The 27,791-nt window shown below is 43.6% G+C and overlaps 8 protein-coding genes across 15 annotated transcripts; 3 read left to right on the plus strand and 5 right to left on the minus strand.

Annotated features, from left to right (window-relative positions):
• Positions 1 to 265: 265 nt before the first annotated feature.
• Polr3F (RNA polymerase III subunit F) lies at positions 266 to 1,473 on the minus strand. The gene is made up of 2 exons (XM_020957361.2): positions 815 to 1,473; positions 266 to 757 (listed from the first exon to the last, which is right to left on the minus strand). The coding sequence occupies exons 1-2, from the start codon at positions 1,205 to 1,207 to the stop codon at positions 269 to 271; spliced, it is 882 nt and encodes a 293-aa protein (XP_020813020.1). The 5' UTR covers positions 1,208 to 1,473; the 3' UTR covers positions 266 to 268.
• Positions 1,342 to 2,838, plus strand: LOC110187876 (zinc finger protein-like 1 homolog). Its single transcript, XM_020957360.2, has 5 exons — positions 1,342 to 1,685; positions 1,756 to 1,867; positions 1,933 to 2,126; positions 2,183 to 2,384; positions 2,445 to 2,838. The coding sequence occupies exons 1-5, from the start codon at positions 1,584 to 1,586 to the stop codon at positions 2,732 to 2,734; spliced, it is 900 nt and encodes a 299-aa protein (XP_020813019.2). The 5' UTR covers positions 1,342 to 1,583; the 3' UTR covers positions 2,735 to 2,838.
• On the minus strand, positions 2,823 to 4,028 carry LOC110187875 (uncharacterized). The gene is made up of 2 exons (XM_020957359.2): positions 3,261 to 4,028; positions 2,823 to 3,199 (listed from the first exon to the last, which is right to left on the minus strand). The coding sequence occupies exons 1-2, from the start codon at positions 3,853 to 3,855 to the stop codon at positions 2,874 to 2,876; spliced, it is 921 nt and encodes a 306-aa protein (XP_020813018.2). The 5' UTR covers positions 3,856 to 4,028; the 3' UTR covers positions 2,823 to 2,873.
• Muted (biogenesis of lysosome-related organelles complex 1 subunit 5) lies at positions 3,290 to 4,566 on the minus strand. Of its 3 annotated transcripts, none has more exons than XM_020957500.2 (3): positions 4,427 to 4,566; positions 4,094 to 4,365; positions 3,290 to 4,028 (listed from the first exon to the last, which is right to left on the minus strand). In XM_020957500.2, the coding sequence occupies exons 1-3, from the start codon at positions 4,446 to 4,448 to the stop codon at positions 3,858 to 3,860; spliced, it is 465 nt and encodes a 154-aa protein (XP_020813159.2). In that variant the 5' UTR covers positions 4,449 to 4,566; the 3' UTR covers positions 3,290 to 3,857. The 3 variants fall into 3 exon arrangements, with proteins under 3 accessions (XP_020813159.2, XP_086686006.1, XP_086686007.1); XM_086829880.1 differs by having other exon boundaries at positions 4,090 to 4,365; XM_086829881.1 differs by having other exon boundaries at positions 3,636 to 4,028; positions 4,283 to 4,365.
• Positions 4,564 to 6,345, plus strand: JMJD6 (Bifunctional arginine demethylase and lysyl-hydroxylase PSR). The gene has a single exon (XM_020957200.2). The coding sequence runs from the start codon at positions 4,803 to 4,805 to the stop codon at positions 6,015 to 6,017; it is 1,215 nt and encodes a 404-aa protein (XP_020812859.1). The 5' UTR covers positions 4,564 to 4,802; the 3' UTR covers positions 6,018 to 6,345.
• A 155-nt stretch (positions 6,346 to 6,500) lies between these two features.
• Positions 6,501 to 10,692, minus strand: Sar1 (Secretion-associated Ras-related 1). Of its 5 annotated transcripts, none has more exons than XM_020957201.2 (6): positions 10,655 to 10,692; positions 9,700 to 9,847; positions 9,018 to 9,137; positions 8,878 to 8,943; positions 7,519 to 7,754; positions 6,501 to 7,424 (listed from the first exon to the last, which is right to left on the minus strand). In XM_020957201.2, the coding sequence occupies exons 2-6, from the start codon at positions 9,740 to 9,742 to the stop codon at positions 7,308 to 7,310; spliced, it is 582 nt and encodes a 193-aa protein (XP_020812860.1). In that variant the 5' UTR covers positions 9,743 to 9,847; positions 10,655 to 10,692; the 3' UTR covers positions 6,501 to 7,307. The 5 variants fall into 5 exon arrangements, with proteins under 5 accessions (XP_020812860.1, XP_086686002.1, XP_086686003.1 ...); XM_086829876.1 differs by having other exon boundaries at positions 10,606 to 10,692; XM_086829877.1 differs by having other exon boundaries at positions 10,574 to 10,692.
• A 433-nt stretch (positions 10,693 to 11,125) lies between these two features.
• rdhB (retinol dehydrogenase B) lies at positions 11,126 to 15,588 on the minus strand. Of its 2 annotated transcripts, none has more exons than XR_015270977.1 (5): positions 15,376 to 15,588; positions 15,151 to 15,316; positions 11,952 to 15,086; positions 11,645 to 11,780; positions 11,126 to 11,491 (listed from the first exon to the last, which is right to left on the minus strand). XR_015270977.1 is itself a non-coding variant. In XM_020957069.2 (5 exons), exons 1-5 carry the CDS (start codon positions 15,511 to 15,513, stop codon positions 11,315 to 11,317), a joined length of 744 nt encoding a protein of 247 aa, XP_020812728.1. In that variant the 5' UTR covers positions 15,514 to 15,588; the 3' UTR covers positions 11,126 to 11,314. The 2 variants fall into 2 exon arrangements, 1 of the variants encoding a protein (XP_020812728.1); XM_020957069.2 differs by having other exon boundaries at positions 14,960 to 15,086.
• A 10,429-nt stretch (positions 15,589 to 26,017) lies between these two features.
• Positions 26,018 to 27,368, plus strand: LOC110188007 (uncharacterized). The gene is made up of 3 exons (XM_020957530.2): positions 26,018 to 26,175; positions 26,575 to 27,081; positions 27,154 to 27,368. The coding sequence occupies exons 1-3, from the start codon at positions 26,087 to 26,089 to the stop codon at positions 27,311 to 27,313; spliced, it is 756 nt and encodes a 251-aa protein (XP_020813189.2). The 5' UTR covers positions 26,018 to 26,086; the 3' UTR covers positions 27,314 to 27,368.
• The last annotated feature ends 423 nt before the right edge of the window (positions 27,369 to 27,791 follow it).

Consider the following 27,791-nt stretch of genomic DNA (forward strand, 5'->3'; position numbering starts at 1 on the left):
AATTTGTGATGGTAGCTACTAAAATCTACAGAAGATAAAAATACCAAAAAGAAATAAAGCACATTTAATATTTAAAAAATCTTTTTTATATGAATGAAGAAATATCAAAATAACAGCCATACTCAATATAATCTTAATTCATTAATTGCGGTTTTTTTCCTAATAAATGGACTTTTTCCAGCATATCAATAAATACATTAAAACTGCGTCAATATGTGTAAACGACTTAATAAATTATGGCCAACCAAAGATAAAAAGAAAGTTATTATTAATCCAACCAATCTCGCATATATTCACAAGTTATCGCTGTGACATCTCCGCAATTGGAGCAGTTCTTGATCACGGGACAAATGCCGCAGGGCATCTGCACCAAGCCGGTTGGTGGCAAAGGAGAGTTGACCGCGCGATAGACGAAGGATCCATCTTGTTGGCGCACCCGCTCCGCATTACCATCGTAAACAACGGTTTTCAAGATGGTCTCCAGATCGGCCTCCGCCAGGTTGACCTTGCTGATGCCCAGGTCTGAGATGAACTTGTGAACCTCGTTGACCGTGCAGCAGGACATCTGCTTGAAGGCTAGGGGACCTTCGCGTTTCTTTTCCGCTCCGTCGCGCTTCATCTGCAGGAACCGTAAGCACTGCTGGTTGAGCACGTCCACGAATTCCACCTCGAAGTCCTGGTCCTGGTACCACGCACCGCCCGTGATGGAGAGATCTGGTTCAAGGTTGTAAAGCATATACACTTTCTTTTTGCTGGCCTAAGGGAAAATCATAAAGCAAAAATCACGAGATCCAACTTCTTGAATTAAACTTACATTAACTGACTTGACCGCCTTGATCAGCTTTTTCGTCTCCAGATTCTTGAGGATCTTATTCAGCTGAATCATGTTTAGGTTGGACTTCATGCGTATATCCCGGATCCAGATTCCTTTGTTGCCGCCTTCCTCCACGATGCCGTAGACCACCTTCTCCTCGTTGTCAGCATCTTTGGGGAGGGCGCTCTTCTTCTCCGGATCCTTGGCGCGGTAAACCAGCTTCTCGCCTTTCTTCAGGATCTCGATCTCGCCCTGTTGCAGCAATATGTTTAGAGCCTCCACTCGCGTGGCCGGAGCTACGTCAGGCATAGCCTTGGTTAAGTCATCGTTGGTGGCCCCGGACGGAATTCCCTGGATGACCGCCAGCAATAGTTGGGACACCTCGGCCGCCATTGTGCCGAAGTCTTCAGATTTTTAATTTAAAATTAAAGAATATTTTACCGAGTCCAAACAGAACAAGAACAAACGTTTCGGGCTGAATGACTTGGGGCAAAGAGGAAGATTCATTTGTCATTCATTATTTTGTCACCTTTACCGGTTTTTGCCCTAGTCTGGCAACAATTTTCATTGCCATCAGCTGGTTGCCGTTCTCCCGGAACGCAGGAACAGATACGTGGCTGTTGATTCTGTGAATGCCACCTCGAAAATTCCGACAAGAACTGCGAAAATAAAGTTAAATATATTAATCGGGGGTAATACTATGCGATAGCCGCCACACACGCGCCGAGTGCAATTCCTCCGCCGCCTTAGGAGCTCTAAGTTCAAAGAAATGGGTTTGTGCAAGTGCCCGAAGCGGCTGGTGACCAATCAGTTCTGCTTCGAACACAGAGTCAATGTTTGCGAGCACTGCATGGTGCAGTCCCACCCGAAGGTATCCTATTTTCTACTTCCCCTATATTTTCCATTTTTCTCTAGCTCATCCCTCTGTGTATCTCTTTCAGTGCATCGTCCAGTCGTATCTGCAGTGGCTGCGGGACAGTGACTACATTGCCAACTGCACTCTGTGCGGCACCACTCTGGAGCAGGGCGATTGTGTGCGTCTGGTCTGCTACCGTAAGAATCTTGCCATAATTTTCTCAATCCAAACAATTAATGTGCCAATTAATGCGCTATTGCAGATGTATTTCACTGGGACTGCTTGAACGCCCGCCAAGCTGCTCTGCCTGCCAACACAGCGCCGCGTGGTCACCAGTGCCCCGCCTGCAACGTTGAGATCTTTCCAAACTCTAATCTGGTCTCTCCGGTGGCCGAGGCCCTGAAGAACTTCCTGGCCCAGGTTAATTGGGGTCGCAACGGCCTTGGCCTGGCTTTGGTAAGTCTTTGTCCAATCTTCCCTTTCTTCCGCCTTAAACGCAGTATTCCCGACAGCTCTCCGAGGATCAGAGCAGCAGCTTGAAGGTACTCAAGGCCAAGGTGCCTAGCCAGGCGGCCGTTAGCAACATGACCAAAGTGCACCACATTCATTCCGGTGGCGAGCGGGAGCGTACGAAGCCAAACGGCAACGACGCCATGAGTCCACATTCCGTGCTCCTGATGGACGCATTTAATCCGCCTAGCGCGGGCGACTACGGTGCGTAGCGATATGGCAACTATCGAGTGAATAATTTAATTTAAATATCTTCCCCCGCAGCCAGCAGCCGTCGTCCGCTGCTGCCACGTCAGTCGCCCATTGGCGGAACGGACAGGGATGACAACAAGTATCAGCGCCGCACGCCCGCGGAGCTCTTCTCGCGCTGGACGCGACGCTTCTATGCGCCCTCCTCCCGACCGCCATGGCGCCGCACCTGGTTCTTGGTGCTTGCCGGTATCCTGGCCTTCGTCCTGTTTGTCTACCTTATGGCCTGGCTGGGTCGCGGCGGTTCCGACGCAGTGGACGAGGGCTGGAATAACCCCAATCCGCAGCCGAACCACTACGAGTAGGGGGTTCATGCATATTCAAAAACGAGCATACGTAGTATATAAACGATAATCCAATCCCCGAGTCCCGAAAGAATAAAACTTTTACAGCTATTTATATAACCTAACATTGCAACGTGAAATAATACAAGAATCAGGGTACCTAATCTGCATGCGGCTTCAATGTCTGGTCGCCGCTTCCGTCCTTGAGCGTTGATCTGACGATCTGCTTCCGTTTCACCGGCGTGGCTGGCTGCGGTTTCCGCTTGGGCGCATCAAGCACCTCGTCGTACTCGTGCAGCTTCTTGGCCAAGAAGTACATTTCGGCCAGGGCTATTATGAGAGCAACTATCACTCCCAGGAGAATGCGAAAGCCGAATGGCAGTGGGCCCACCATTAGGTTAACCCCGAAGAAGCCGAAAGTAAAGCCAGCGGCCACGGAGAAGATGAACTGCGCCACGGCAATGATTTGCTTGTTGATGCTCTTAACTGAAAAAGAAAAGGCCTGTCAGAAAGAACTTCACGGAGAGCAGGAACTTTCTTTGCTTACTCTGGTAAGAAATTGTGTCTTCGGGAAAATTCTTTAAGCCAGCATCCACGTTTTTGGTCATCTTCTGGTACTCCCGGTTCTGCTGCTCTTCACGTAGTCTTTGGCAACGGGCTTCCAGTTCAGGGTTGCGCGGCTTCAGCTCATTCTCGGGCAGCACAAGCTCACAGGACTCGATCAGCTCGTGGAGAAACAGCTCGGAGCGCTCCTCACGCCGTAAGTCATTAAGAACGCCAGTGAGCCAGTGCAGGTCACTTAGATATAAAACGTCTCTTAACTCCGGCCGTGGTTCATCTTCCGCCTCATCCTCACCGTCTTCCTGGGACGAAACCGGCTTCTTTGCTTCAGCAGTCTTTTCTGGTATGTCAGCAGTAAGTTTCTTCAGTTGTTCTTGGTCAATCTTCGGACGCTGGCTGGGCACCTCCCGATCTTTGATTATTTTCGTGCTGGCGGGCAGCTTATAGCCCTTGAGCTTCATCAGCCTTGCCACATTTTCGGGCACTTGCTCAAAGTGCTCCTTCTGGGCGTCCAAAAAGGTCAGGACTTTCTCAGAGGGCACCAGGCGCACCCTGGTGTCCACGATCGTCGACTTGAGCATGACTACTTGGCAATGTTCAATTTAAGCTGCAGGTCCGAGTAGAGCTCTGCGATTTCCTCCTCCTTCTCCTCGAATGAGTTTTCGATGCGGCGATAGCCGTGCTCTAAATTGGTAAGAAACTCCGCCCGGCGCTGCTCACGTGCCCGTCGTGCTTCCTCCAGCTGGGTGCTGGCCTGGAAATTTAAATAAAACTCGATTAATCAATGATAAAGGGGTGAGATTACCGTGACCCACTAACAGTGCGTTCCACCTTTGCCTTCGCCAGCAGTTCGTTGACTCCGTCCAGCAGATGATTCACTTCGCAGCCCAGTTGGGTCAGGTTCTGGTTGCCGGATGCAATGCAGCGCTCGGAGAGATCGTATTTCAGGGAGCCCACGGTTTCGGTGACCTGGAAAAGTTTCTCCACTTCGCTGTCGTTGCGACGTACCTCGAAATTCTCCAGGAAAGCCTCAATCTCGCCGTTCACGAACACTCGGTGATCTAGAATGCGAAGCGGCACCTTGTATAGCTCTGCAGGTAGTGGAAAATGTCAGTAATCTACGATTTTCCAAAAGCTTTTCCGATTTTGTACCTCGTCCGACTTGGCTTATCATTATTTTCCTCCACTTACAGCTGTCACATGAGTGCGGCGTTGCCAGATGTTCAGGAACACAATACTTGGTCACACGCAGTGGCTTAAAATCAAGGGACAAGAATTGTTAAAAAAAATTGGTTTATTTAAAAATCACCTCGAAGTTTTCTTATTTCATTATTAAATGCTTTCATTTAAAAGATATGGTCTTTGATATTAGCCAGTTTGGGTCGGTGTGGGAAGTGGCTCGCTGTCACTGCCAAATTTTGCCAGCGCCGCCTGGTCACATTGCACTCACGTACTCCACTTGCTGCCTTAATTTCCCGCAGCAGCCGAAGCCCGTAGAAAATTAGCCAATTTAGCCGCCACGGCCAGGATGAGTGAGGAATTTAAGCTGCCCAAGCGGTCCCGCAAGCGTACCCGTGACGTGAAGCGCAAGGCCCGACCGGAGTTGGACGGCGAGAACGCGTGGTCCGCGATGCGGTACTGCGAGAACTTTGAGCCATTCTGGGATTTCACAGACAACCTGGAGCGCATCGAAGAGTCGGAGGTGCCGTGCGAGGAGTTCATTGAACGTTTCGAGCGTCCCTACAAGCCGGTGGTCATCCGCGGCTGCACCGACGGCTGGTTAGCCCTGGAAAAGTGGACCCTGGCCCGACTGGCCAAGAAGTACCGGAATCAGAAGTTCAAGTGCGGCGAGGACAACGAAGGCTACTCGGTGAAGATGAAGATGAAGTACTACGTGGAATACATGCAGGGCACTCGTGACGATAGCCCGCTGTACATCTTCGATAGCAGCTTCGGCGAGCACCACCGCCGGCGCAAGCTGCTGGACGACTACGTGGTGCCAAAGTACTTCCGGGACGACCTCTTCCAATTCTGTGGCGAGAGCCGTCGTCCGCCGTACCGCTGGTTCGTAATGGGGCCAGCCCGGTCCGGCACCGGTATTCACATCGACCCTCTGGGCACAAGCGCATGGAACACGCTCATCCGCGGCCATAAGCGGTGGTGTATGTTCCCCACGCAAACGCCCAAGGAGATGCTAAAGGTGACCAGTGCGATGGGTGGCAAGCAGCGCGACGAGGCCATTACCTGGTTCAGCACCATTTATCCGCGCACCAAACTTCCTTCCTGGCCGGAGCAGTACCGGCCCATCGAGGTCCTGCAAGGCGAGGGCGAGACGGTATTTGTACCCGGCGGTTGGTGGCACGTGGTGCTCAATCTGGATGACACCGTCGCCATTACCCAGAACTTTAGCTCGCACACGAACTTTCCGTGCGTCTGGCACAAGACAGTACGCGGGCGACCGAAGTTGTCCCGGAAGTGGCTACGCGTACTACGCGAGCAACGGCCGGAGCTGGCCCAGATCGCCGATAGTATTAACATTAACGAGAGCACCGGCTTCGCTTCGGACAGCTCCAGCAACTCTAGCTCTTCTTCCTCCTCGAGCAGTTCCTCTTCGTCGTCGGAGAGCGAGGGGGAGGGCGGCGATTCTAACACGGACAGCGGGCAGGAGAGCCTCACTGCCAAGAAGAAGAAAAAACGGCGCATGGCGGGGGGCAGCTCCATGGGCGGCTCCTCGCGTTCCTGATGCAGGGAGCGGGCCAAGCGCAAAGGCTTGCTCATGCGCCTCTTCCAGCGGCAGCTAATGCTGCTCCGGCGGCTGCCCCGCTGCCGGCGCAGTTAGCACTAGGATCAGAGGATCAGCCAGCGGCACCGCAAATCTGGCCGATTCACCACACAGTTTTGTAATATTTTTCTACATAGACAAGCAAACGAACACATGTTTTGCAGCTCTTTGATTGCGTGCTTACCCCCAACGGAAGAAAGCCTGCCCCTGATTTCAATAGATGCTCCGACTCATGACTCATTAGCGTAAAAATTAAATGCAACAATAAATAAATCCAATATATTTGTAAGATGGTTGTGTTTTATTGTCTGTAAAAATATACGATTTGCTCTTTACATTTTTCAAAGAAATTAATGTTGATTCCGGTCTGATGTAAGATCTATCCACTTTTCATGAATCCTCAGAATACACCCAATCTAAAATGTTATAAAAAACAATTCTCCATTTGTATTTTACAAAATTACTTTTCTCCGCTTTATTTAGAATCCTTTTTGCAAACAAAAATGCGATTTTATATAAATGGTTTTCCCGTTTTTCGTATTGTATAAAAAAGAAACAAAGTACATCGACATGACATGCAACTTAAGCAATTTTAGCTAAATTAAAATTTATGTACCATTATCGGAAAGGGGAAGAAAGTTCGACATGGAAGGTGTTTGTATATAATTTTTGCCGCCGAACTAAAAACTAACAGAAATAAATCGTGAAATGTACAATTCAGAATGGGTTAAATAAAAGGTGGGGAACTAAATTTTATTTACGGAACAGCGTCGTTGAAAGCACATGCTCTTAAATAAATCACCTTTAATTTGCTACAATTTGTTATTCATAATTATTATTAAAAGTTCTCCCCTGCGCACTCATTCGATCCTTCTGGCATCCACACTCTCTTCTCCTGCGATGGTCTAGATAGAAAAGTTGTTTTCACTTTGCTCTTTGATGTTGTGTTTTTTTGCGGTGTGGCTGGATTTCAGACAGTGTCGTATAATTACAGATGTACATCTTTTTCTTTTGTTGTTTTTATTATAATTATGAAATATTTGTAATTGTTTTGTATAAATTAGACATTGCGCACGCAGCTTCGTTTTGCTTAAGGTCTGACGGTTTGGGTTGGGTTTTCATGTTCATTTCCTTTCGGTTCTGTTCTGTTTTGTTGCGGTCTGATGTGGATATTTGCATTTTGTTTTTAGCCAAGTTATCTGGGTTGAGTGTTGAATTGTGGTTGGTGTTGTGGTTGTTGTTAAATCTGACTTAATCGATATACTGCGCTAACCAACGGAAACCTTCGCCGTAGCCCTGTCGCTTCAGCACGGAACACATGAACAATTCCAACGGGCGGCCGGGTAAATCGGCGCGAGCAACCTTGCCCTGTAATCAAACAGAAAATAATCATTATTTGATCAATAATCATAATAGATAGTCATTTAGATAGTCCTAATCGAGGGAGGTTCTTGTTGTTTACCTTGCCGGTCGTCAGCTGATACAGTCCAAACACATTTCTCAGCTCATCTTCGCTGGCCGCGGCGGGCTTATCGATTTTGTTGCCCAATATAAGCACGGGGCAGTTGGAGAGCGCCTCATCCGTGAGCAGCGAATCCAGTTCGTTTTTGCTCTCCTGGAAGCGGCCGCGGTCCCAGGCGTCTATTAAGAACACGATGGCATCCACGGCGGGGAAGTAGTCCTTCCAGACGCGTCGTGCTGCAAACGGAAGAGGGTAGATTATTAGTCAATTCTCACTGTGTTTTTTATAACTATACATTAAGTGGTCTTCAACCATAAGAGGCTCAAATTTTAATTAAAAAAAACATTTTTAAGAAATATATATATATTAAGGGTAACTAACTACTCGACTATTTTAAGCACACAATCTATTGAATTTACATAACATCAACTAGGAACACACAAAACCCACTGTTTATTCTTATCAGGCATTAAGTTTTGATATCTTTTTGCCGCTGAGACGTATTTGTTGACTCGGGTTGCCATCTTTACTCCGATCACGGTTGGCTTGCTCCGAAACAGAAACCGATCGTCATCATGACGAGCTCAACTAATATTAACGCAAGCTAACGTGCAAGTGCTTCTTTATCAATAAATAATTTTTGCGCCAGAAGTGTTATTTCATGATGTTTTACTTATTTTACTAATATGCTTTGTTAATAATCAATAGAATAAGCATCTTTTAGTGGGAAAACTGATGTTTTCCTTCTAAGAACAAGTTTTTTCATCTTGAGCTTTTATTTTTGTTTGTTATCTATATAGAATGATTGCCTTCATGCATATATGTATTATTCATAAATAAGCATTTCGCGTATATAAGCACAGTGGTTAGTGATCTATTGGTATGAGGTTATGTTAAATATATAGTATTTTAAGAGATTGTTCTAAGGTACACATGAGACCTACACTTGATTGATTAAGTTAATGGCTTCAATACATAACGTATGCTTTTTAAGAGCTACGAAAATTACTATCAAGTTCCAAGTTTCTTATGGAATTTCTCTCGCCTAAGTGTTAACCTGTTGTGCAGGTAATAAGTTCGAAGACCACTGCCGTGGCATTGCATGGATGGGCGCTCGAGTGTGTGACGCTGATTGAACGCAACAAATGTGTGTAAAGAGTGTAAAGCTCTGAGGTTGTGTGGGTCAGACGCTGCGCTATATTTCATGCTGATTGTCGTTGGATCTGGCACTTTTGCATGTGTCGCCCCTTGTGATATAGACTGGTCTATATTTAGCCAGTGGGCACGTTCGGGAATGTGCAAAAATTGATTGCACATTCTTTTTCGGCTCCGGGAGAAGTCGAGAAGAACGGAACTTACCCTGAGTGTGGCCACCCAAGTCGAATGTAGTGAAGCGCATGTTGCCGATGGACAGCTCCTCGGATGCTGGAATTGGAAGTTAAAAATCGGGGGTTAAATGGTGAAATGAAACCGTGGCGAAACTTCGTTTGGAAACTCACTTGGATGCAGTGTGGGCACATGCTGCGCCAGCTTATCATCTTTGAGCATATGCAATAGTGTGGTTTTGCCAGCATTATCAAGGCCCAGGAACAATAATTTGCCAGACTTTTTCCACAGACCTGTAACGATCGAAGAAACGCTATATTAATTATGTACGCAGCTAAACCAATACTAATGACGGATCACTTGTGTTTACGTTGCCACAGACAAAGCAGCATACGAACAATAGAGGTGGAAATGGTAGAATCAAGAGTTTATCTTGGTTAGAAATATGGAAATGTTCTTATAATATCTAAATATATTAAATAATATTTATATAAGAGTTTACATTTCAAATCTATTCAATAAATCAATTATATATTGAATAAAATAAATAGAAACATAAGAGGATTACAATTCATGTAGAAACAAGTTTTTCTGTGCAAATACAGCAGAGTTACAATTTAAAATGAATTAAATGAGGGAAATATAGTTCGATATCTTCCGAATATATAGTATATCCCTATAAAAGAAAAAGAACTATTGTCTTGCCCTTCGCTATGAGGAACCAGACGAATTTCGGTTTCTTTTGTCTGGCCGTCTGGCGTTGTTGCTGTTGCTTTGTTGGCACCCGCTCAAGAAACAACGCTCCCCCATGGCACAATGTCAGATATTCCGAGGCGACCTCGGCCCGACTCTTACCCAGGTATCCCAGCACTCCGGTGAACCAGTCCCAGATGAACATCCTGCTTGGTTCTTGTGGTTATTGGTCGCGGGTTGCGGGTGGCTCCAAAAGCTGAGTGTGTGTGTTTTGTGGGGGGAAGAGAGCTGCTGCTGTTCCGCTAGACGGCTGTGCGGAAAAGATTGAGAGAGGGGATTGGTAAATATAATATAGATTTAGAAAGGCACTGCATTTGTGCGCAATTAGAAGCTCAAGTTCAATGTCCAGTTTAAACAAAAAAAAAATAACAAACAGCGGAAGCAGCAGAGGCGGCAACAACAGCTTCGACTTATTGGAAATCAATTCTACGGCGGCTTCGCTTCCGGATGGGAACCTTGACACACATACTGCCGGGTGGACCTTGTGGCCAGCGCTTCCTGCCGCTCGCGCTCTCTCGAATGTCCGTAGGGCTCATTTTCGGGCCATTATTCGGTTAATTAGGTTAAAAACCTGTTCTTTGTCAACTGGGCAACACTTTCTTTCCTCTTTCTCTCTTTTTCCCTCGTCCGATTGCGGGCTCGTATGTGTGTGAGAGAGCTATGGTGTGTCTGCGGGGCGAGTGTGTACGTCTGTGTGTGGAACTACGTGGTAGCACGCATTATACTTTATAATATCTCTTGGTTTAGTGCACATTTCGTAATCACACTTTGGAACGTAGGTTCACCCTCGTTATTTTATTAGTTTTTATTTTTTTGGCGACGCCGCGGCCGCCGCACCCTTGCTCCCAAGGCGCAGCAGGCATTGGGATTTCGAATTGGATTTTGCACTACGTGGACGCATTTTGGGATTTCGGGTCGGGTTTAATTGTCTGCCGTTGTCTCGCCGCTGCTGCCGCGTTGCGTCGAAAGTCCGTACGGTTCGTCGCGTCTTTTATGGATGCTGGTTACCGTGCATGTGCTGTGTAAGTGTCAATTATAAACTTAATTCCTTTTTTACCTCACGTTTAGTCAGTTTTTTCTAATCAAAAGCCCCAGTGTGACCAGAGCGAGGTATTGGCTGAATCACAAGCGGACTGCGATAGTTGGGTAGCCCTGCTAGTTTTTAGGCGTCTGGCTACGTTTTTGTGGTGGCAGCACTGGTCGATTGGTGTGAAATCCAGCTGGTAACTCCAATTAGAAGGTTGCCAGATTAGCAATTCAAATGGGAATTTTGTGAATACATTTAAAAATATTTATTTCTTTTTTATAAACATCTTAAGCTGTTCTTGACATATTAAACTTATACGTAATAATATTTATTGAAATAATTTAAGTATATGCATATAATAAAAGAGTTTTTAATAATTGTAGTCTCTATAAATAAATAAAATTATAAATTTATAATTAAACGGGCCTTCATTACGATTTACTTTTGAGTCAATCTTTGCCTTGCATTTCTAATAAAAAAATAAATTAAATATTTTTCTAGTTTTATTTTAGTAACATGAAAATATTACTTTATTTTGTTTCTGGATATTTAAATTGGTAAGTAAATTGCATTTTTTAAAGTCACAAAATATAACAACATTTAGATACAATATACATTTAGATACATATGTATGTATGTATGTTTAATAACATGTCGCATGTGTTCTTAGATATCGATTAGTTCTAGGCCTTAATTGACCTTCCGCATCTGCTGCAGGATGATGTCCTCCACCTGAACGCCATCGGGAGTGTCCAGGGCATACAGTACGGCCTTGGCCACATCCTTCGCCTGCAGCTTGGGCAGCTCGGCCACCGCCTGAGAGTAAACACTGAGGAAGTCCGTGTCCACCATGCCCGGACAAATGCTCTGGGGAAGAGGCAGAGGTACGGGGAGAGTGAGAGCCACCAGAGTTACCAATGGCAGACGACAGACCAGACGCGTCGCGTCATGTTTGCAAATTTCCGGAGAGGCAGGGGGTGGGATGGGATGGTTGCAATGTATGCATTGCATTTAACTTACCGTTAATTTAATATTTAATTTGAGAAAATGTATTTCCTGGCGCACCGTTTGGCAGAGGGCCGTAATTGCATGCTTCGTGGCCGGATAAACGCTGAATAAGGGCACCGGCACTTCTGGAATCCGATGGCCGAGCACGCTGTTGTCAAACGTCCGGAGGAGCAGCGTTGTACCGGAGCGGACGGGGCGATGGAGGTGGTGGAAGAGAGACAACAAACAGTGGAGTGTGTGGGTAAATAAAGTCAACACAACGGATTCGCAAGCACTTAAAACAGCGACAAAAACAAGTTGCCGCCGGACGAACACTTACGGGGGAAAATGACGGTCAGCAGCTGACGGGGACTACGGAATTTCGACCAAACCCCCTCACCTGTGCCCACCACTTTGCATGCCTCAAAGAATGTGTGCGGATGTCCTGTCCCGGGCTCCTGCTTATTCACCTGCCTGCATATGTCGCTGTGCATTTTGTGCAAACATTGCGTAAACTTCTTTTAATTTAACGCATACACTTGGGGAAAGTAGTTGCGGTATGGGGGCAAATTGGTATGTAATAAATAGTCTGGTATTGATAGTATCTAATTCGCCTAATGAAATTCGGAGTTATCAAGCGATGTAAGAATAGATCCATGCGAAGCTAGTGCAACATTTGCATTTGTTGATCTGACGCAGCATGTTGCCTAACATGCAGCTCGATACATTTGCCTAGCAACATTAGCTGGCTGGCATTTATCTCCTTTTTCTACATCTTTTGAAAGTCATTAGTTAATCCTATATTTTTTCCAATTATTTTCCCAGTGCACTTCAAGCTGAATGGAGGCGGAGGCGCCTGCAGAACTCAGGTAGGCGGGGCGTTGCTTGGAGCCCCTGGCATTTAACGCAAACAGCTGCAGACGCTGCATGCGGCCGTTGCAGATGCTGGCCGTGCCGGTACCACATACCCTTGCATTTTTTAATTAATTAAGTCTTAATATTATTGCGCTGACATTAAGCGAAATGCATATTGGCGTTCGTGCCCGTCCCACCTGCCACGCCCCCCGAAACGTCACACGCTCATTAGCAACGCCTCAGCGAAGTTTTCGGTTCGGGATTGTCTTTGCCTCGCAACGGCCAAATAAATACATTTTCTCATTAATTAACGTTTGCGAAGTTCGAAGTCGCATTTGCCCATTTCGTTTGCGGACAATACGCTTGTGTCCGCTGCTCATTATGCCGGAATAAAACGCGTATATAAAATGCCGGTAAAATGCATATTTACGGTGTGTCTTTAATGCACTTCCATGTTGCAATTTTCCACGGAATTTCTGAGTTTGGGAGGCAACTCAAGGGCCTGGTAAGTATGCGTTAAACTCCGGGAAAGCCGTGTTGTAAGCCCCGCTCTTGAGGAGGCACCATGGCAGCCCCAGGACATGTTAATTACAGACTTTTCTCCTTGCATATATGCATTTAAATCACTGGAAAATTTCAATTTAAACCCAATACCTAATGGTAGCGTTCGAGTATACAGAGTTGTGTTTTAAGTTTAGAAATTAACTAAAAAATCCGTACATTTATGCCAATTATTCTATAAAGACGTCGCATTATGGAATAAATAAATAAAATAATATGTGACCCAATAATAAGACTTAAATAAAACAAATTTAAAAAGTTTATGAACACGAGTCATTCTCTAGCTGGTTGCATTGAACGCAGCCAAACTTTTCCCAGTTGGTTTTTTTGTTGAACAAATTGCCATGCATATGTGCATATATCCTTGCATAAACTACAAGCCAATCAATAAATAAGATTGACGTTGGCTTTGTTAAGTTTGCCTTAACATTTCAGCATGCTGAGTGATTTTACAGGCGGCAGGAAAACGGCACACACATACGCATCGATATTGACGCATGCACGAGTGCCCCACCCTCGCCTCCACACACAGTGCGTATACGCAATTATTCAATTTTGCCTTTTGCTCAATAACTGCTATCTCTGTGTGGGGGTGTGTGTGGCTGGGGTGTGCTTGTGTGTGCACTCAAGTAAATTTCATTAAAATTAAATCAATGCAATTTGAAATTAAAGCCATAGCGCAAATCAAACATGCGGCTTAATGCGCAACATTTTTGATTTTAAATGCGGTGCGCATTGGAATCCATGAAATAATAAAAATCACATCGATGACTGCCACGCAGAACGCAGCACGCAGCACGCAGAATGCAAATGCAATACGCATTCGGCTTAATGCAAAATACTTAATTATGTTGAATAATTGAGTTGTTGTTTGTGCAAACACATTGGCCATGCAAAGCTTTTAATGCACCGCCCACACCGCAACACGGAGCAAGCACGGTGCCCCTTCTGCCCTCCTGCTTTTCTGCATTTAAATATCAATAAATGTTGGTGCTGTTGTTCTGTTTGTTTGCCGCATGGCTTTTAATTTAATTTAAATAACGCGCCCGCCACTTCCCCCCCTGGCCCCAGACCAGGCCAGACCAGACCAGACCCCTTTGTGCGTATCCTTTGCGCGTTTCATGCAATATGCAACGCGTTGACCAACACTGAACACGGGCACACGGGCCTATTGACTGGGCCGGCATTGTTTGCACTTTCATTAAGCCCCGATTGGATGCACCCCCCTAAGCCACCCTACCGCATCCCCCGCCACTTCTACGGTATATGTATATGTATATAATTCGGCAAATATTTTGGCACTCAAGGCAGCAGCTTTTGGTCAGTTTGTTTGCCCAGCACAAGCAAAACTATAAAGCAAATACGCTAGGCAATGCAAAATGATTTACCTCGAACTCTATCTCACTGGGTGTGTGAGTGTGTGTCCTGCACTAATTTCTGTTTAAGCCCAATTTTCCCATTTTAGCTGTGCAAACAGCGCTCCCAAAATGATAACAATTACGAGCATCGATCGACAAGCAATGTTTGTGCGCCCGGCAGTAGTTGTGCTAATTTTGTAGCTATATCTAATTGTCTCGAGTCAATAGACACTCCTTTCCTGCACAGCTTTCAATTGAGATGATATCCCTGCAACACTTTCAGTCCTAGCATCCCTTAAGGGAAAATTAAATCTATTCCTCAATGTGTTGAAATCTGAAAGGAGCTTAAGTTTAACAGGATTATATTAAAGATACTTGTGTATTGTGTTCTGAACTTGTTAAATATATGATATATATTTCGTAAATTTCTTCTCAACATGCTATTTACTGATTTTTTTGCGTATTTCTTTCCGTGTTATTGAACGAATTAACATTGTTTTAAAATATTTAAACGGATTTCCGCTCTGACATTCCCGTTTCAATGCTATATGGGTTATCTGAGGTATATACTCACCTGTTCATGACCACAATGTGACCGCGAACATTGACCGCAGCCATGTGCTTGAGCGCCTCCCGCAGGCAGCAGGCGGTGGCCACCACATTCGTGTCGAACAGCTCCTTAATGTCCTTGGTGGGTGACTCTGGATCCATAAAAAAGAGGAACCTCAGAAAAATGTATCTTTTTCTCCCTTTTCTATACCATACCGCTCAGGAAGTTGGCCTTCAGGATGCCTGCGTTGCAGACCAGGACATGGATGGCCTGAAACTTTTCACGAATCCAGCTAAAGGCACTGGTTAACTGCTCCTCATCGCTGAGGTCACATTGCCGGGCAAATATCTTGCCCTCTCCAATCACTTGGTCCTTGAGGGTCTGTTTTTATAGAGTTTTTCCAGTGGTTTGTGAATATTGAATAACGAGTCAGTCTTTACCTCAATGAGCTCCACTCGGCGTGCTAGACCCACAACTATCATGCCAGAATTGGCCAATTCCAGGGCTGTGCAGGCTCCTATTCCTACGGAGGCGCCAGTAACCACCGCCACCTTGTTGCGCCAATAGGAATTCTCCATTATTTAAGATCGATGAATCGGATGAGAAAGTTTTTAGCAGAGATAACCTCACAGCTTCGTGTGTCAATGCAAACTGGAGGCTGAGTACGTAGATCTTTGGTCCAGCTTTCACAGCTGCAAATGCAGCACAGTGGGTCTAAGTCTTATTAAGATGAGGAGAAATTAAAATATAATAAAATATATACAATATATATATATTCGTATATATTTCTTAAAATTTAAATGTTATAAAAACGATTGGTGAGGAAATCTATAGATTAAACAAAACTCGAAAGGGCTATTTTTACAAGTTTTGTTTAAGTTAGCTAATAGCTTAACTTCTGTTAGTCAAAATATTATTCATTTGGTTTTCTCTTTGTGTTTTAAAATTTTTAATGAATAAAAGGTTGGCTGGTATTTATTTGTAATAATCCAAGCTAAAGTTTTTCATGCTCATTGTCGGCTTCTTTTTCCATAGAACGGATCAGGGGGCACGCGCTCACTTCGATGACATTTTCTGTGGGACAAGTCGGATTTAATTGATTGCAATTTACTTGCTGTCGTTGCCGGCATTGTTGTGCGGCTGTGTGTAGTTTGTAGTTTGCATTCGCCTCGTTGCACTTTGGCTCAACTCAGCCCCCAACCCTTGTCCCTTTTCCCCTTTCCCATTCATGGAGCATTGCACCCGTTTGCATTTCACTTCAGTTTAAGCTTTTCCTCTTTTTTTTGGTTTAGTATTTTCTTTTGTTCGCTTGGGGTTTTCCTAGTCGGTTTCTGCGGATATTTGATACCAAATGAAAAATCTCATTTCGCTCTGCGGCTTTGGTTTGTTGTCACTAATCTCTCGGGCTGACACTTGAGGATTATTTTCATATTTCTATTCACAAAATGGGAGAATGGGTTTCGGGATGGAAAGTGACTTGGCAACAGAGAGAAAATCCATCGGTTATTCCGCCACTCGAAGCTTGGAGTACCCTTGAGATTAGCTGGGATCGTTATTAATTTATTAAGTGCTTCACAGGTGGGATTTCCTTGCTGATGTGTGACTATTTGTTTACATATTTATAAACTTTAAATAAAATTCAAATACATTTCAGAGAAGAGGAAATTTAGAGGTATTTCGAACCAAGACTGAATCATATTTGTGATTACGGGGAAAACATGAAATTTGTTAGCCATTAATATTAAAATGCCATATCCATACACATCAATCAATCCCCCCATTCGACTTATGCATTATCGATAATCTGGAATAGCATATGACATTATATTTTGATAGTTCCATCAACAGGCCATGAATATTCCGATAGGCATTTAAATTCACTTCACAGTTCAGTGGCTGGCTCGGAGCCTTATCGCATTTTTGTAATTACAAACAACAGCTTCGGTTGCAGGGCCGCAGTGTCACTTGGCTGGCTTCTTGGCCACGGCTCAGTGAGTCTGCTGGCAAATCAAAAATCAGCTTTATCTCGGACTGGACGAAAGTATTTGCATGTTGGCCTCAAGTTAGGACAGGCCAAGTGGGCCAAAAAATGCACTTAGACTGGAGTTTAAGGGGCAGGACATAGTCGTTGCAGTTGACAGCCATAAAATGCAGGTGCCAGGGAATGAGACTTCTGTGGCTGCCTGTAGTCGGCCAGAAGTCAGGCAATTGTTTCGATTGGCCGGCCATAAATTCCCTGGCATTTATGCGGTACAGTTTGTCCGGACTGTTAACTAACAGCCGGCCAAGCCATGCAAATCAATTGGACTGCCAGCAGTTGGGGGGAAAGGCTTGCGGAAAGCAAGGAAAACTCTCGCACTCGCACTCTCACTTGCACTAGCACACAGAGGCGACGGAATTTATGGGCCATAAACTGAAATTGGCCAGAACGAGTCGGTGAAGTCTTGGTCCTCTGTGTGTGTTTGTGGGGTCATCAAAGTGGCTGCTGGCATTTTGAGCTGCCCACAGAGAAGTACAATTGTAAATATTTTCCCTGGCACTTGGAGTGCTTTTCCTAGAACAAGCCAGAAATCTTCGTTTCGCTTCGATATCGCCAATGAAAATTGATAGAGAATTGGCGCACAAACTGTTTTTAGTTTGGCAACAATTTGCTCGATTTTATTTGCCTTTCTTTGGATTCTTTCCACGCGGTAGGTGTTTATACTTTTTTTTATTTTTCGGTGGGTTTTCCACGAAGCGAGGTTTCAAATAAATGAAAAGCTCGCGTAGTGGCGAAATTTATTGTTGCATACTTTTCGGCTCAGCGCCCAGTGGCATGCAAAAACGTGAAAAGGGGCAGTGGTGGACGAGGGGGTGTGGAAAGGAATTTCCACTGCATACATGTGCAGTCCCAAAAACCCAACCCCACACTCTGGCATTGTTTATTTTTCGGTTAAACCCCAAATATGCATTTTTCATGGCCTCGACGGGCTTTCCATCCACATGCATCCGGGTTGCCTTTCGTTTTTTAATTGCAATAACATTTGTCCGGGCCCCGAACTTAAATTGCATTTACCAGCATTTTTGGCAATTAGCGCTTACGTTTTTATTATATGCAAAGCGTATATCGCTCATACGCCGTGTGGCGCTCTAAATCGAATAAAAAAACAGTAGCTGGGCACATGCAAATGGAAACAATGTGGAAATACTCGCGGCGTGTGCAAACAAAACGTCCAATTAAATTAGAACAACTTTTCTTTCAAGCTGAAAGCATTTAATTGAATTACTCCATGCTCTCGCACTCCTGGCCGCGTGTGAAAAACGCAAAAAAAAAGTAAAAATTGTAAAGTCTGTATATTTAACGAAGTTTTCCCCGCTGGTCAGCCACTTATTTGAATAAGCAACATTTAAAAGGAATTTGAATTAAATGCGAACATAACTGTGGTGAGTGTTCAGTAAAAACAATGAGACTAAGCGACAAAAGTAAAAAGAAGTTTTTTGCTTAAACTTGCAATATTTAAAAGGTAATATTAACTATATTCTGATCTAAACTGGTTTCAATAACTTTAATAAAACACATACATTCAAGAACCTATTCATTTACACCGTGTCACAGGCAATCCTCAAAATGTTTGGTCCTTCGTACTATTAATCAAATGCTGACACAATGATTTAATTAAGTGCCACGCCCACATTGACACCTGTACGACATGACACGGCATTAGGCAGAAGGTTTGGAGGGGGTTCAGAAAGGTGCTAACCGAAAGCTACAAAACTTTTGCTGCCATTTTAAAACAGGCCAAGCGACAGTTGTTGTCAGAGGCGATGACGGCACAGAATCCATTTCGGAGACCCAAAAAACTATGCCAACAATTTTAATGCGAAATTCCGGATGGTGTTGGACTCGCTTCGCTATTGTTGCTCCTGTTGCTCCTGTTTTCCGTTCTGGTTTGTTGTTAGCAACGCACACATACAGACAAATTTTGATTAAATTGAAATTTATTTTAATTAAACAAGCGTCGCAAATGTCTCATTTACGCTTCAATGACATGACAAAACAGATGAGCCAAGCGAGAGTGGGTGTGGGTGCTAGAATGTGGCCTTAATGTTTGCATGTTTTGTGGTTTACTGACAATTTGCGTGGGTTTCCCCCTCACCCCTGGGACTTTTCCAGGAATATTTTTGAGTTTGTCCCCGAAAAATTGTTGCCAAGGGTTTTCTTTCTTTTTTTTTTATCTGTGGGAGAGGCTGCGGGATGAAAGAACAACAACTGCAATTACATATATTAAATGCTCGTCCGCCCGAAAGTATGCTAACCATTTGTGGCAGCATAGTCGTGGGGGGTGAAAGGATAACAGTGTGCAGGGACCAGTGCCGTTAGACGGCACATAAGCCGCGTTTAAGTCCAACTAATTAGCCTAAATTTGTTAGCAGGCAACGCAGCCACCTGATAAGTGAGCACCAAGCAAGGCTACCGTGAATGCAGAGTATATGCGGCTCGAAACTGTAGTTCTATGACATATTAGGACACTTAAATATATAATATCCTTCCAAGTAAATAGGTAAGAAGAATAACTTAAGTTGAATTTCTAAAAAAGGCTCTTAAATTGCCCTAATACTCTCATTTACAGGGTACTAGTCCTGTGTTATCATTTCTCAGTCTGCCATAAAGAGTTAACTGTGCCACATTTACCGCTAAGCGGATGCACGACCACAAAACTTTTCAGAGGCTGCTGCAGGTGGCAGCTGGAAGCAGCAAACTGCAGCGGCAGCTCAGATGCTGCTGTTGTTGGTTACGAGTTGCTAGTTGCTTTGCTTTTTTGGTCCTGTTGCAAGTGTTTCAAGTTGTTGCTGCTGTCGGCTATTCCCCGGCACTTTATTAGCGAGCGGTCCAAAAACAGCTCACTGGGCTATTATTTGATGTTATTTATGAGTTGCAGACGTTAAGACACGAATTGCCTCATGCAACGCCCGCACACTCACCTGTTCAGCTGCCCCATAAGCAACGCCATGTTATTTTCATTCCGCGGCACAAGTTTTCGCCGGCAATTAGAGGAAAGTGTTAAGGATGTAAAGGATGCCGCTTTCATTTCGGGGTAGAGTTTTTAGCTACTTTTTCGACTGCCTGATGAGCTGCCATTAGAGGACGTTGAGCGAAATCTAAATGTGCATTAAGCTGCAAACAGAATGGGCAACTTAGTTGCATTTCCGCCCCTCGGGGATAACTTGCAGGATGCTCTCTGCTGCACAGAGAGATATATCTAGCACCGAAATTATTACTTCAAAATATTTATAACTAAAAAGATTGTGTATATTTTTGTTCTGTGTAATTCTGGTGACTTAATATATATTAAGTAATATTTATTTAATATTTAAAATGAAGATAATAAGGAGATTCATTTAAGTCTCTCTCTTAAGGCTTACATTTTCTTTCTGTGCTTTTGCTTTTTCCACTGCGTTTTCCCTCATTTTCCCCTTGGACTGGACCAGGGCTAAGTTTTTACAGCTGGGCGCTCGTGCATGTCGCCGGCGATCCTCGCCAGCTACTGCTGCATCCTAGTGGCGGTCTCGAATCTGGAGCTGCTCCTGCCGCAGGCATAAATCACGTGCGGCCCGAGCACAAGAAACTTTTGATTTGTGAAATCAAAAGCCATTTGCTGTGCTGCAATCAGCACAAACATTGTATGCAGCACTGGCAGTGGAAACTTTTGCTTTTTGGCACTCGTCAGATATGGATGCCATCACCAGGAGCCGAAGAAGCCGACGCAGTGTGGGTGTGGAAATCTTGGTCCTGCAACTTTTTCTTGTTGCGAAAGTTTTTTAATAGTTTGTTGGCGCTTTCGCTGATTTGCTGCTGCAAAGCAAAGTTTCTTTTTCTCCCAGCAGGTCCGCCGTCGGTCCGAGGGCGTCCGAGGAGATCTTAAAGTATGCAATGCAGCGCCCTTCCCCGGCATGCTAAATTTCAATGGACTTGCTAATGAAGACCGACGTAGCTGCTCCTAATACGCAAGTAGTTGGCCTCCACGTGACATGTTGCTAAGTTCTTTTCTGTTGCAACACTTTTGTAAATGTGATGCATACTGGGATTTTATGGAATGAAAGGGTATAATGAACGTAAATAGATGTACAGAAATAAAATATACTTACAGATACAAAATGCACTATTACTTTAATATTTGTCGCGAATGTTACTATATGAATATATTCTGTATGATATGTTAAGTACATACATATATTTTAGATATTGGACCAGCATTCGTCTCCAGTGAATCATGCACTTCTGTGGTTTGCAATTCTATTAAAAATATTTGTAAACATTGATATCTGAACTTGAAACATAATGATATTTTTGCTACAATATCTATCAATATATCATATCGCAATTTTTCTTCGATATGGAAACCCACTCTTAATATTTTTTAAACAGGAATACTTGGGACTCAGACAAAATAATGAATTAATATGAAACAATAATAAATATGAAATTTTACATTTGCGCGATAGACCAAAATTAAAAAGCTTTCAATAAAGGAGTATTTATACTGACATGGAGGTGATTTGTGGATGTATTTAAGCCTAAATGCTTTCATTTATTTATTATGCTGAAGTACAAATGAAAATTGCATTGACGGGGTATCTCCCAGTCGGAAAACTCTGTCCGTTTTCCAGTTACTGCTCCGTTTTTTTTTTGTCTATTCTATCTGCAAGTGGATGCGACGTGTCCGCAATAATTTGGCCGCAATGCTGCACGGAGAGTGGGCTCCTGGCAAAGGCGACTCCGAATACGAATATGTGTCAGGCGTGGCCAGAGAAAAGGATAAAAGAAAGAATTGCGGGGATTTGTCACATTTTGTAGGCTGCAGCAGCAGGACTAGGAGGCGACTAAAATAATCAACTAAGCCAAGTGCGACAACTGCGACAAAGTGTGCCGCACCAAATGAAGAAAGTTCGCGCCGCTTTTCCCCGACGCATCGGCTTTCTTTGCGTTTTCCAGTCTGCAATGCGAAAAAGTCGTAGAAAAGTAGTTAAACTTCTGCTCTACTTCTCTATTTTTTTCTCATCTCCCGTCTGACATAATTCGCAAAAAGTGTGCGAGGCGCCATTGCTGAAGGATATGTATATGTAGCGGTAGTAATAAATTCCTTCAGTCGTGCCACAAAGTATGCTAAAGTTGCCCCTTTTATAAGAGCATGCTGCTTCATACGAAAAAGCAGATAGCTATAGAATAATACTGAGAAAAGCTGCTGCAAAAGCGAACAATTTGTGCGACAAGTTGCACTGAGGATTATGACTCCATTGACAATCTGTTGCTGTAATGAATCTTAAAGGATTTTTTAATAAATCTGCAGAAAAAATGTTAGGAATAGCTTTAATTAAAATGAAATGGTGGTATAATTAAAATGAAATTATATAAAGCTACAGTTAAAAGTGTAACTTAATCTGTGGCTTTAAAAAATAGCAAACGGAGAAAAAACATTATATTTATATATTAAAAGGAAAAAATTAAAAACGGTCAAAAGAAATCCAGGTCGTTGTCAGCCAATAAGTACTAAATTCCTGTTACCTTTAAATAATAAAACCAATTATTCAAATATATGCATTTTTAAATCGCTCAGTCAAAGCAAAGCCTTTATGTTTAAGCTGATAAAAAAATGTATATAAAATTTAAATTAGTTTCACTAAAAAAGGTAGTTAAGCTGCGACATAAAAGGCTGTTGTTTGTGGCATCAATAAAATGAGGAAATTAAATATGATGACAAAAAAATGCGTATGCATTTTAATGGTTTGGATAATTCGTTTCACTTTTGCCTTTGACCTTCGCCCCGACATTGAGGACTCGATTAAAGCCGCAAAGCAGCAATTTCAGTCTGGATCACGCCCCCAGCTAACAAAAAATGGGGGGGGGGGGGCGGTGTGGGTGGCTGAAAACAAATAGCAACAACGTCCCGTTATGGCCAAGTTCAGGCCAATGTCTGGCGGCGTCTGGGGCACGTGCTGCCCAGATTCATCTCCGTCAGCAGAAGCCTCAGCTCCAGCTTGAACATTTCATACTCTCACAACCAGATTCACATTCAGCTGCAGCTCCGGCTCCGGGTCCGCCATTTCTCTCCATTTAAATGGGATGCGTCGGGAGGGTTGGGAAAAAATTGTGAAAAATTTGTAACCGAGGCGTTTTGTTTGCTCTCGTTGGCTTTGGTCACGGATACCACCAGACTGCCAGTCAAGTCAAGTAAACATGATGATGTGCGGGGGGTCTAATTTTTCCCCTTTTTTCCCCAGCCATCCAGCCCCCGTTTCCCTGCCCGTTCCCAACTTTCCGACTTTTTCCGTCGCTGTCTGTGAGCTATATGGTTGCACAATATTTTACATTTTCATGCATGACGCGTTTAATCACGTGATGCATATGATTTTTAGCCAGCCCTGGGGTAGAGCGTTGAGTTGAGGGAACGGATGGATGGATGGCTGTTGGTGGGAGTGTTGGGGGCTTCCCCTCATATATTCATGCATACAATTCCATCAGCATGAATTATGTTTTGCATACTTTCAGGCCGGGCCAGTGCTTGTTTTGCGTTTAGGTCTTTGGCGCTGTCTGGCGCATTCTTGTAGCCCTTGATGCCCTCGGCAGTCGCCTTTCATCTCGCCCTGAGAGATCCCACTCGCCACAAGTTCCCTTCTATTTTTCCCTTTTTTCAGATCTTTTCTAGGGGGTGTGGGCCCACTCAAAAGTTGTGGATTAGAGCGTGTAATTTTAGTAAAAAGCGCCAACCAGCCGCACTTTACATGCATGCTGACAGATATGGTCGAAATAATGAGGTTTAATGAGTAAAATGAGTGCTATTAATTAATTATATCTTATTAATATGCTGCAGAAATCATTAAGGTCTTAAAAATCCTAAAAAAGTGCCCAAAACTAGACTATTTTACAAGGTACTTAAATTTTGCATTGCATACATTTTGACACCTTTTGAAAGTGATTTCTGTAGCAATCTAGGTATATTACTAAAAATATATAGAATTTGAAGAATTTATAGTTTTTATTGTGCATTTTATTGTTGATCCTATTCGCTTGCCCTCAGTTGTATGTGTGTTTATGCGGGGGTTCCCCAGTGAGCGGTTGTTGCCATATTTTAAGTGTTTTCTGGTTTTCGGCACTGTGCAATGCGCTTTTAATTCCTCTCGCAGCGCTCTCGCCTGTAATTTATGTGCTTAACTTTCACACTCGGCTGGCCGGCTAAAACAGTCACCGAAAAATCGTCATAAAAATGGGAATATATATGAACACTCTCGCACTTCGGCCATTTCACACTTTTGCGCCTCTAGCCGAAGAGCGGCTGCGGTGGAAAATGAAAGCGAACCCCACAAGGACACCAACAGGACGAAAGGGCCGAGGAGGCCAAATATATTCGAGTGAATATTTATGACCAACAAAAGTAGCATTTGTGCTTTACATTCCGACTTTATTGTGGCCATTGTTGTAGCCTGCAAAGTTGTTGTCCTCTAAGCAACAGTCCCGGGCATCATCAGCATTCCAGCCGCCTTGTCAGGCTGATAGTGTGGCTGTTGTTGTTAATGCACTGGGAAAAAAAAGACCCCTACTTATGATTTGTATGAAAATTATATACTAACTTAACAGAAGGCATTTTATTGTGTATATTGGTAAATATATTATTTTTATTTAATATTAAAGATCATTATGATTGGAAAGTGAATCTATTTGTCATAAATTAATTGTTTAAAATGTATTTGAACTCAACATCTTTGATATCTTAACTATTGTTAATTAATACATTAATGTACACAATTAATCCTATCCCATTTGCATTATTTCTTCTCTGTGTAATGTGATGCTGCTAGTGGTGATGTCGTCCTCATTGCTGTCAGCATTTCCGACGCTGATGAGTTTATGCTTGGGGGCCGTATTACTTTATTCCGGCGTATTTCTATCCCCTGGCCATCTCTTCCCCTCTCCGGTGGTTTACCCCCTAACACACACACACAACACACACACACACACACACACACACACTGATACACCGAAAGAGTCGCCCATTCATGACTGTCATGAGTTTTCCGCAATTGATGGTCTAATTATGCCGCCAACACTAAATTTCATGACTTTGCTGGTCGAGCCAACAGGCAGACGAAGGCCACTGATGACGAGGGCTTTTCCGGGGGGCATTGTACTATAATTTAATGGGAAAACATTTTGCCACACATCTGTAGGGAGCGGAAAATGGTAGCTAGAGCCAAAATGGAGTCGAGAGCCACTCCACAGTTTGACAGCCCTTGGGTAGCCTGGCAGTCGGTTGACATTTTAGCAAGAATTTATCACCAACATCAGGCAACACAACGGGAAAATATGTTAATGCAACAGTTTGGGATTCTTGGCCATATGCTTTTAAGTTTAGGAGGAATTTGGGTGGGAAATACAGACCAATATGGGTTTTAGGGAGATTTTTATTGAGTTTTTAACTTGTTCGAATTATCCACATTAATGTAAATAAACCTTAGCTTGTTTTTAAAGATTATAATCTGAGCAAATATTACAAAATCCTGAGGAATTTATTAAACAAATGCAAAATATGTTAATGTAAATCGTAAAACCTTTGAGCTTCCAGTTTTAATTCGAATTTATTTTGTGTGTTATACCCTTTATATTATAATTTCCAATCAATTAAGATTGTCTTATGAAAGCTAATTTTTGCAGTTCGTTTTACTGGCTTACTTTATTAAAATAAACCAGCTTGTATTTGTAACTAATTGATTCGTCACCATTTTTTGGCTCGACTTAATTGAGTTCCATTCGGTCGGGAGTCGAGAATCGAGATTCGCTGACGGGCTTTCGCTTAGATCTCCAAAAGCCCAACTGGTAATTACCATACAGAAACCAATGGGGCGTATCAAATATGTTCACACTTCATAATATTTGCATATTAATGTGCATACCATATATATGTATAATTAGCTTCGCAATAATTAATGCCCGAAACAAGAAACCTAATCGAATGCTGCCGAGTCGCAAACAGACGAATTAGTCTTCTTCCCTCTTCTCTAATGAGAATCCATGGCTCCGGAGAATATTTGATGTGTGAACTAAGTTAGTTAGTTCTTGGTGAGAGTTCTGAGCAGAAGGTCTAGCCAGCAGATCAGGCTCCAGAGCAGCCTTTAAATATGTATCCAAATTGGCCCGTTACGCTCCACTTGACGCTGGTGTGCCTGGGCGTTGTTGTGGGCCAAATGTTTGCACAGCCGCTGACAAAGTAGGTCGAATCTGCACGTGAGTGTGTGCTTCAGTGCTGGCAACAACCTAATTCGAGGCAAGCAAAGAACGACAAAAATAAAAGTGAAAAAGAGGACATAGTTTGAAAAAAATTCAGACCAAAAACAGTGCAGTAATTTTGAAAATAAATCTGTGAAGTGCAAATTATGCAAGAGTAAATTAGAGATAAACTAGACAAACTAAAGTTTTGAAATGCTTATAAATAATTGCTAAATACAAACATCAAGTCCCTTATTATATTTCTGTTCAATTCATTATAATAACCTTACGATTTAACCAAAAAATAGGAAACTCGGCATCACTGCTAAGTGGTTTCGTCGTGGGTTGTTGCCTAGTTTCACGTTTAGGTCAATCAATTGAGCCAACTATTTGCTTACAGGATCCGCGGCCCTTTGAATATCGAATCAGCGGCTGGCCAGATGATTGAGGAAGCCGGTCTGCAGCAACATCTCCAACAAATCACGGGCAGCGAAGCGTTGGCGCCATTGTTGCTTCAGTTAGTGGGCCAAACTGTGCCAAATTGGCAGCAGCAGCAGCAACAGCAGCCGCAACAGCAACTGCAACAGCAACAACAACAGCAACAGCAGCGACCCAAACAGGCCACAAATCAGCCGCAACAACAGGGGGAGCAACACTTTTTTGTTTATGGAAACGCGGCGAGTCAACAACCCCAGATATTGGCCGGGTTCAATGGCGTCAATGGGCGACCTGAAATGCTGAACCAGCTACAGCAGCAGCTCCTGCCAAAGCCCATTCAGGCGCAACAACAATATGCCGCCGAATCCAGGCCAAAAATCGTTAAGGCGCCGCCTGCGGCAGCCGTTTGGGCGCCAGCATTGTCGAACCCACCGCAGCTCAACCAGCCGCTCTTGAGGCCCCAGACGATGTAAGTAAACTGTAGACTCTGCAAACTATACATATAATCCATTATTTGCATTAAACAATGCATTTTAATTAGCCCATCCCCCGCAAATGCTGCCTCGCCGGCAAGTTGCCAACTCTGCTGCAATCCATCGGAACTTGCCACGCCCACGGCCACGCCATGTCCGCCCTCCAGTGGGGGCCACGAGATTGTACCGCTGCTGACTGCCACGGCGCTCAAGGCGGCAGTTGGTTAAGTTTTTAATTAAATCGCTGGCATAATTAATAATAAAGATGCGCATAGACAGCCGAGGAGGAAAGTGTTGCATACTCTCAGGATGGCCGATAACGTGTGTGTGTGTGTGCGTGTGAATGGCATAGCGGAAGCGGGTTTCTTGGTATTGAGTGCCTGCATGTGTGTGTGCATTTAAGGGACATCAACAGCAGCTGTGCCAGATAAATTTTGAAGAGGCGGAAGCTGCTTGCTGTGGGGTTATTAATTGGGAAGAGAATATGGAGTAAGAAAAATATGGGGAATATTCGCACATTTAAATTTTTAGGATAAGGTAGAGAGCAGATAAAATTATCTATCAAATTAGAATTAGTCAAAAAATAATATCCACTTTGACTACGTTTTTATATTTTACGAAGGTATTTAAGCACAGAACTGTTAATTACTTAGGTTGCGGTGTGGAGAGGGATTAAAAAAAGATTAAAATATTTATTTTGTTTCAG

This window comes from Drosophila serrata, unplaced genomic scaffold (assembly GCF_035046125.1).
Source record: "Drosophila serrata isolate PLE 108 unplaced genomic scaffold, ASM3504612v1 contig_228, whole genome shotgun sequence".
Taxonomy (NCBI): domain Eukaryota; kingdom Metazoa; phylum Arthropoda; class Insecta; order Diptera; family Drosophilidae; genus Drosophila; species Drosophila serrata.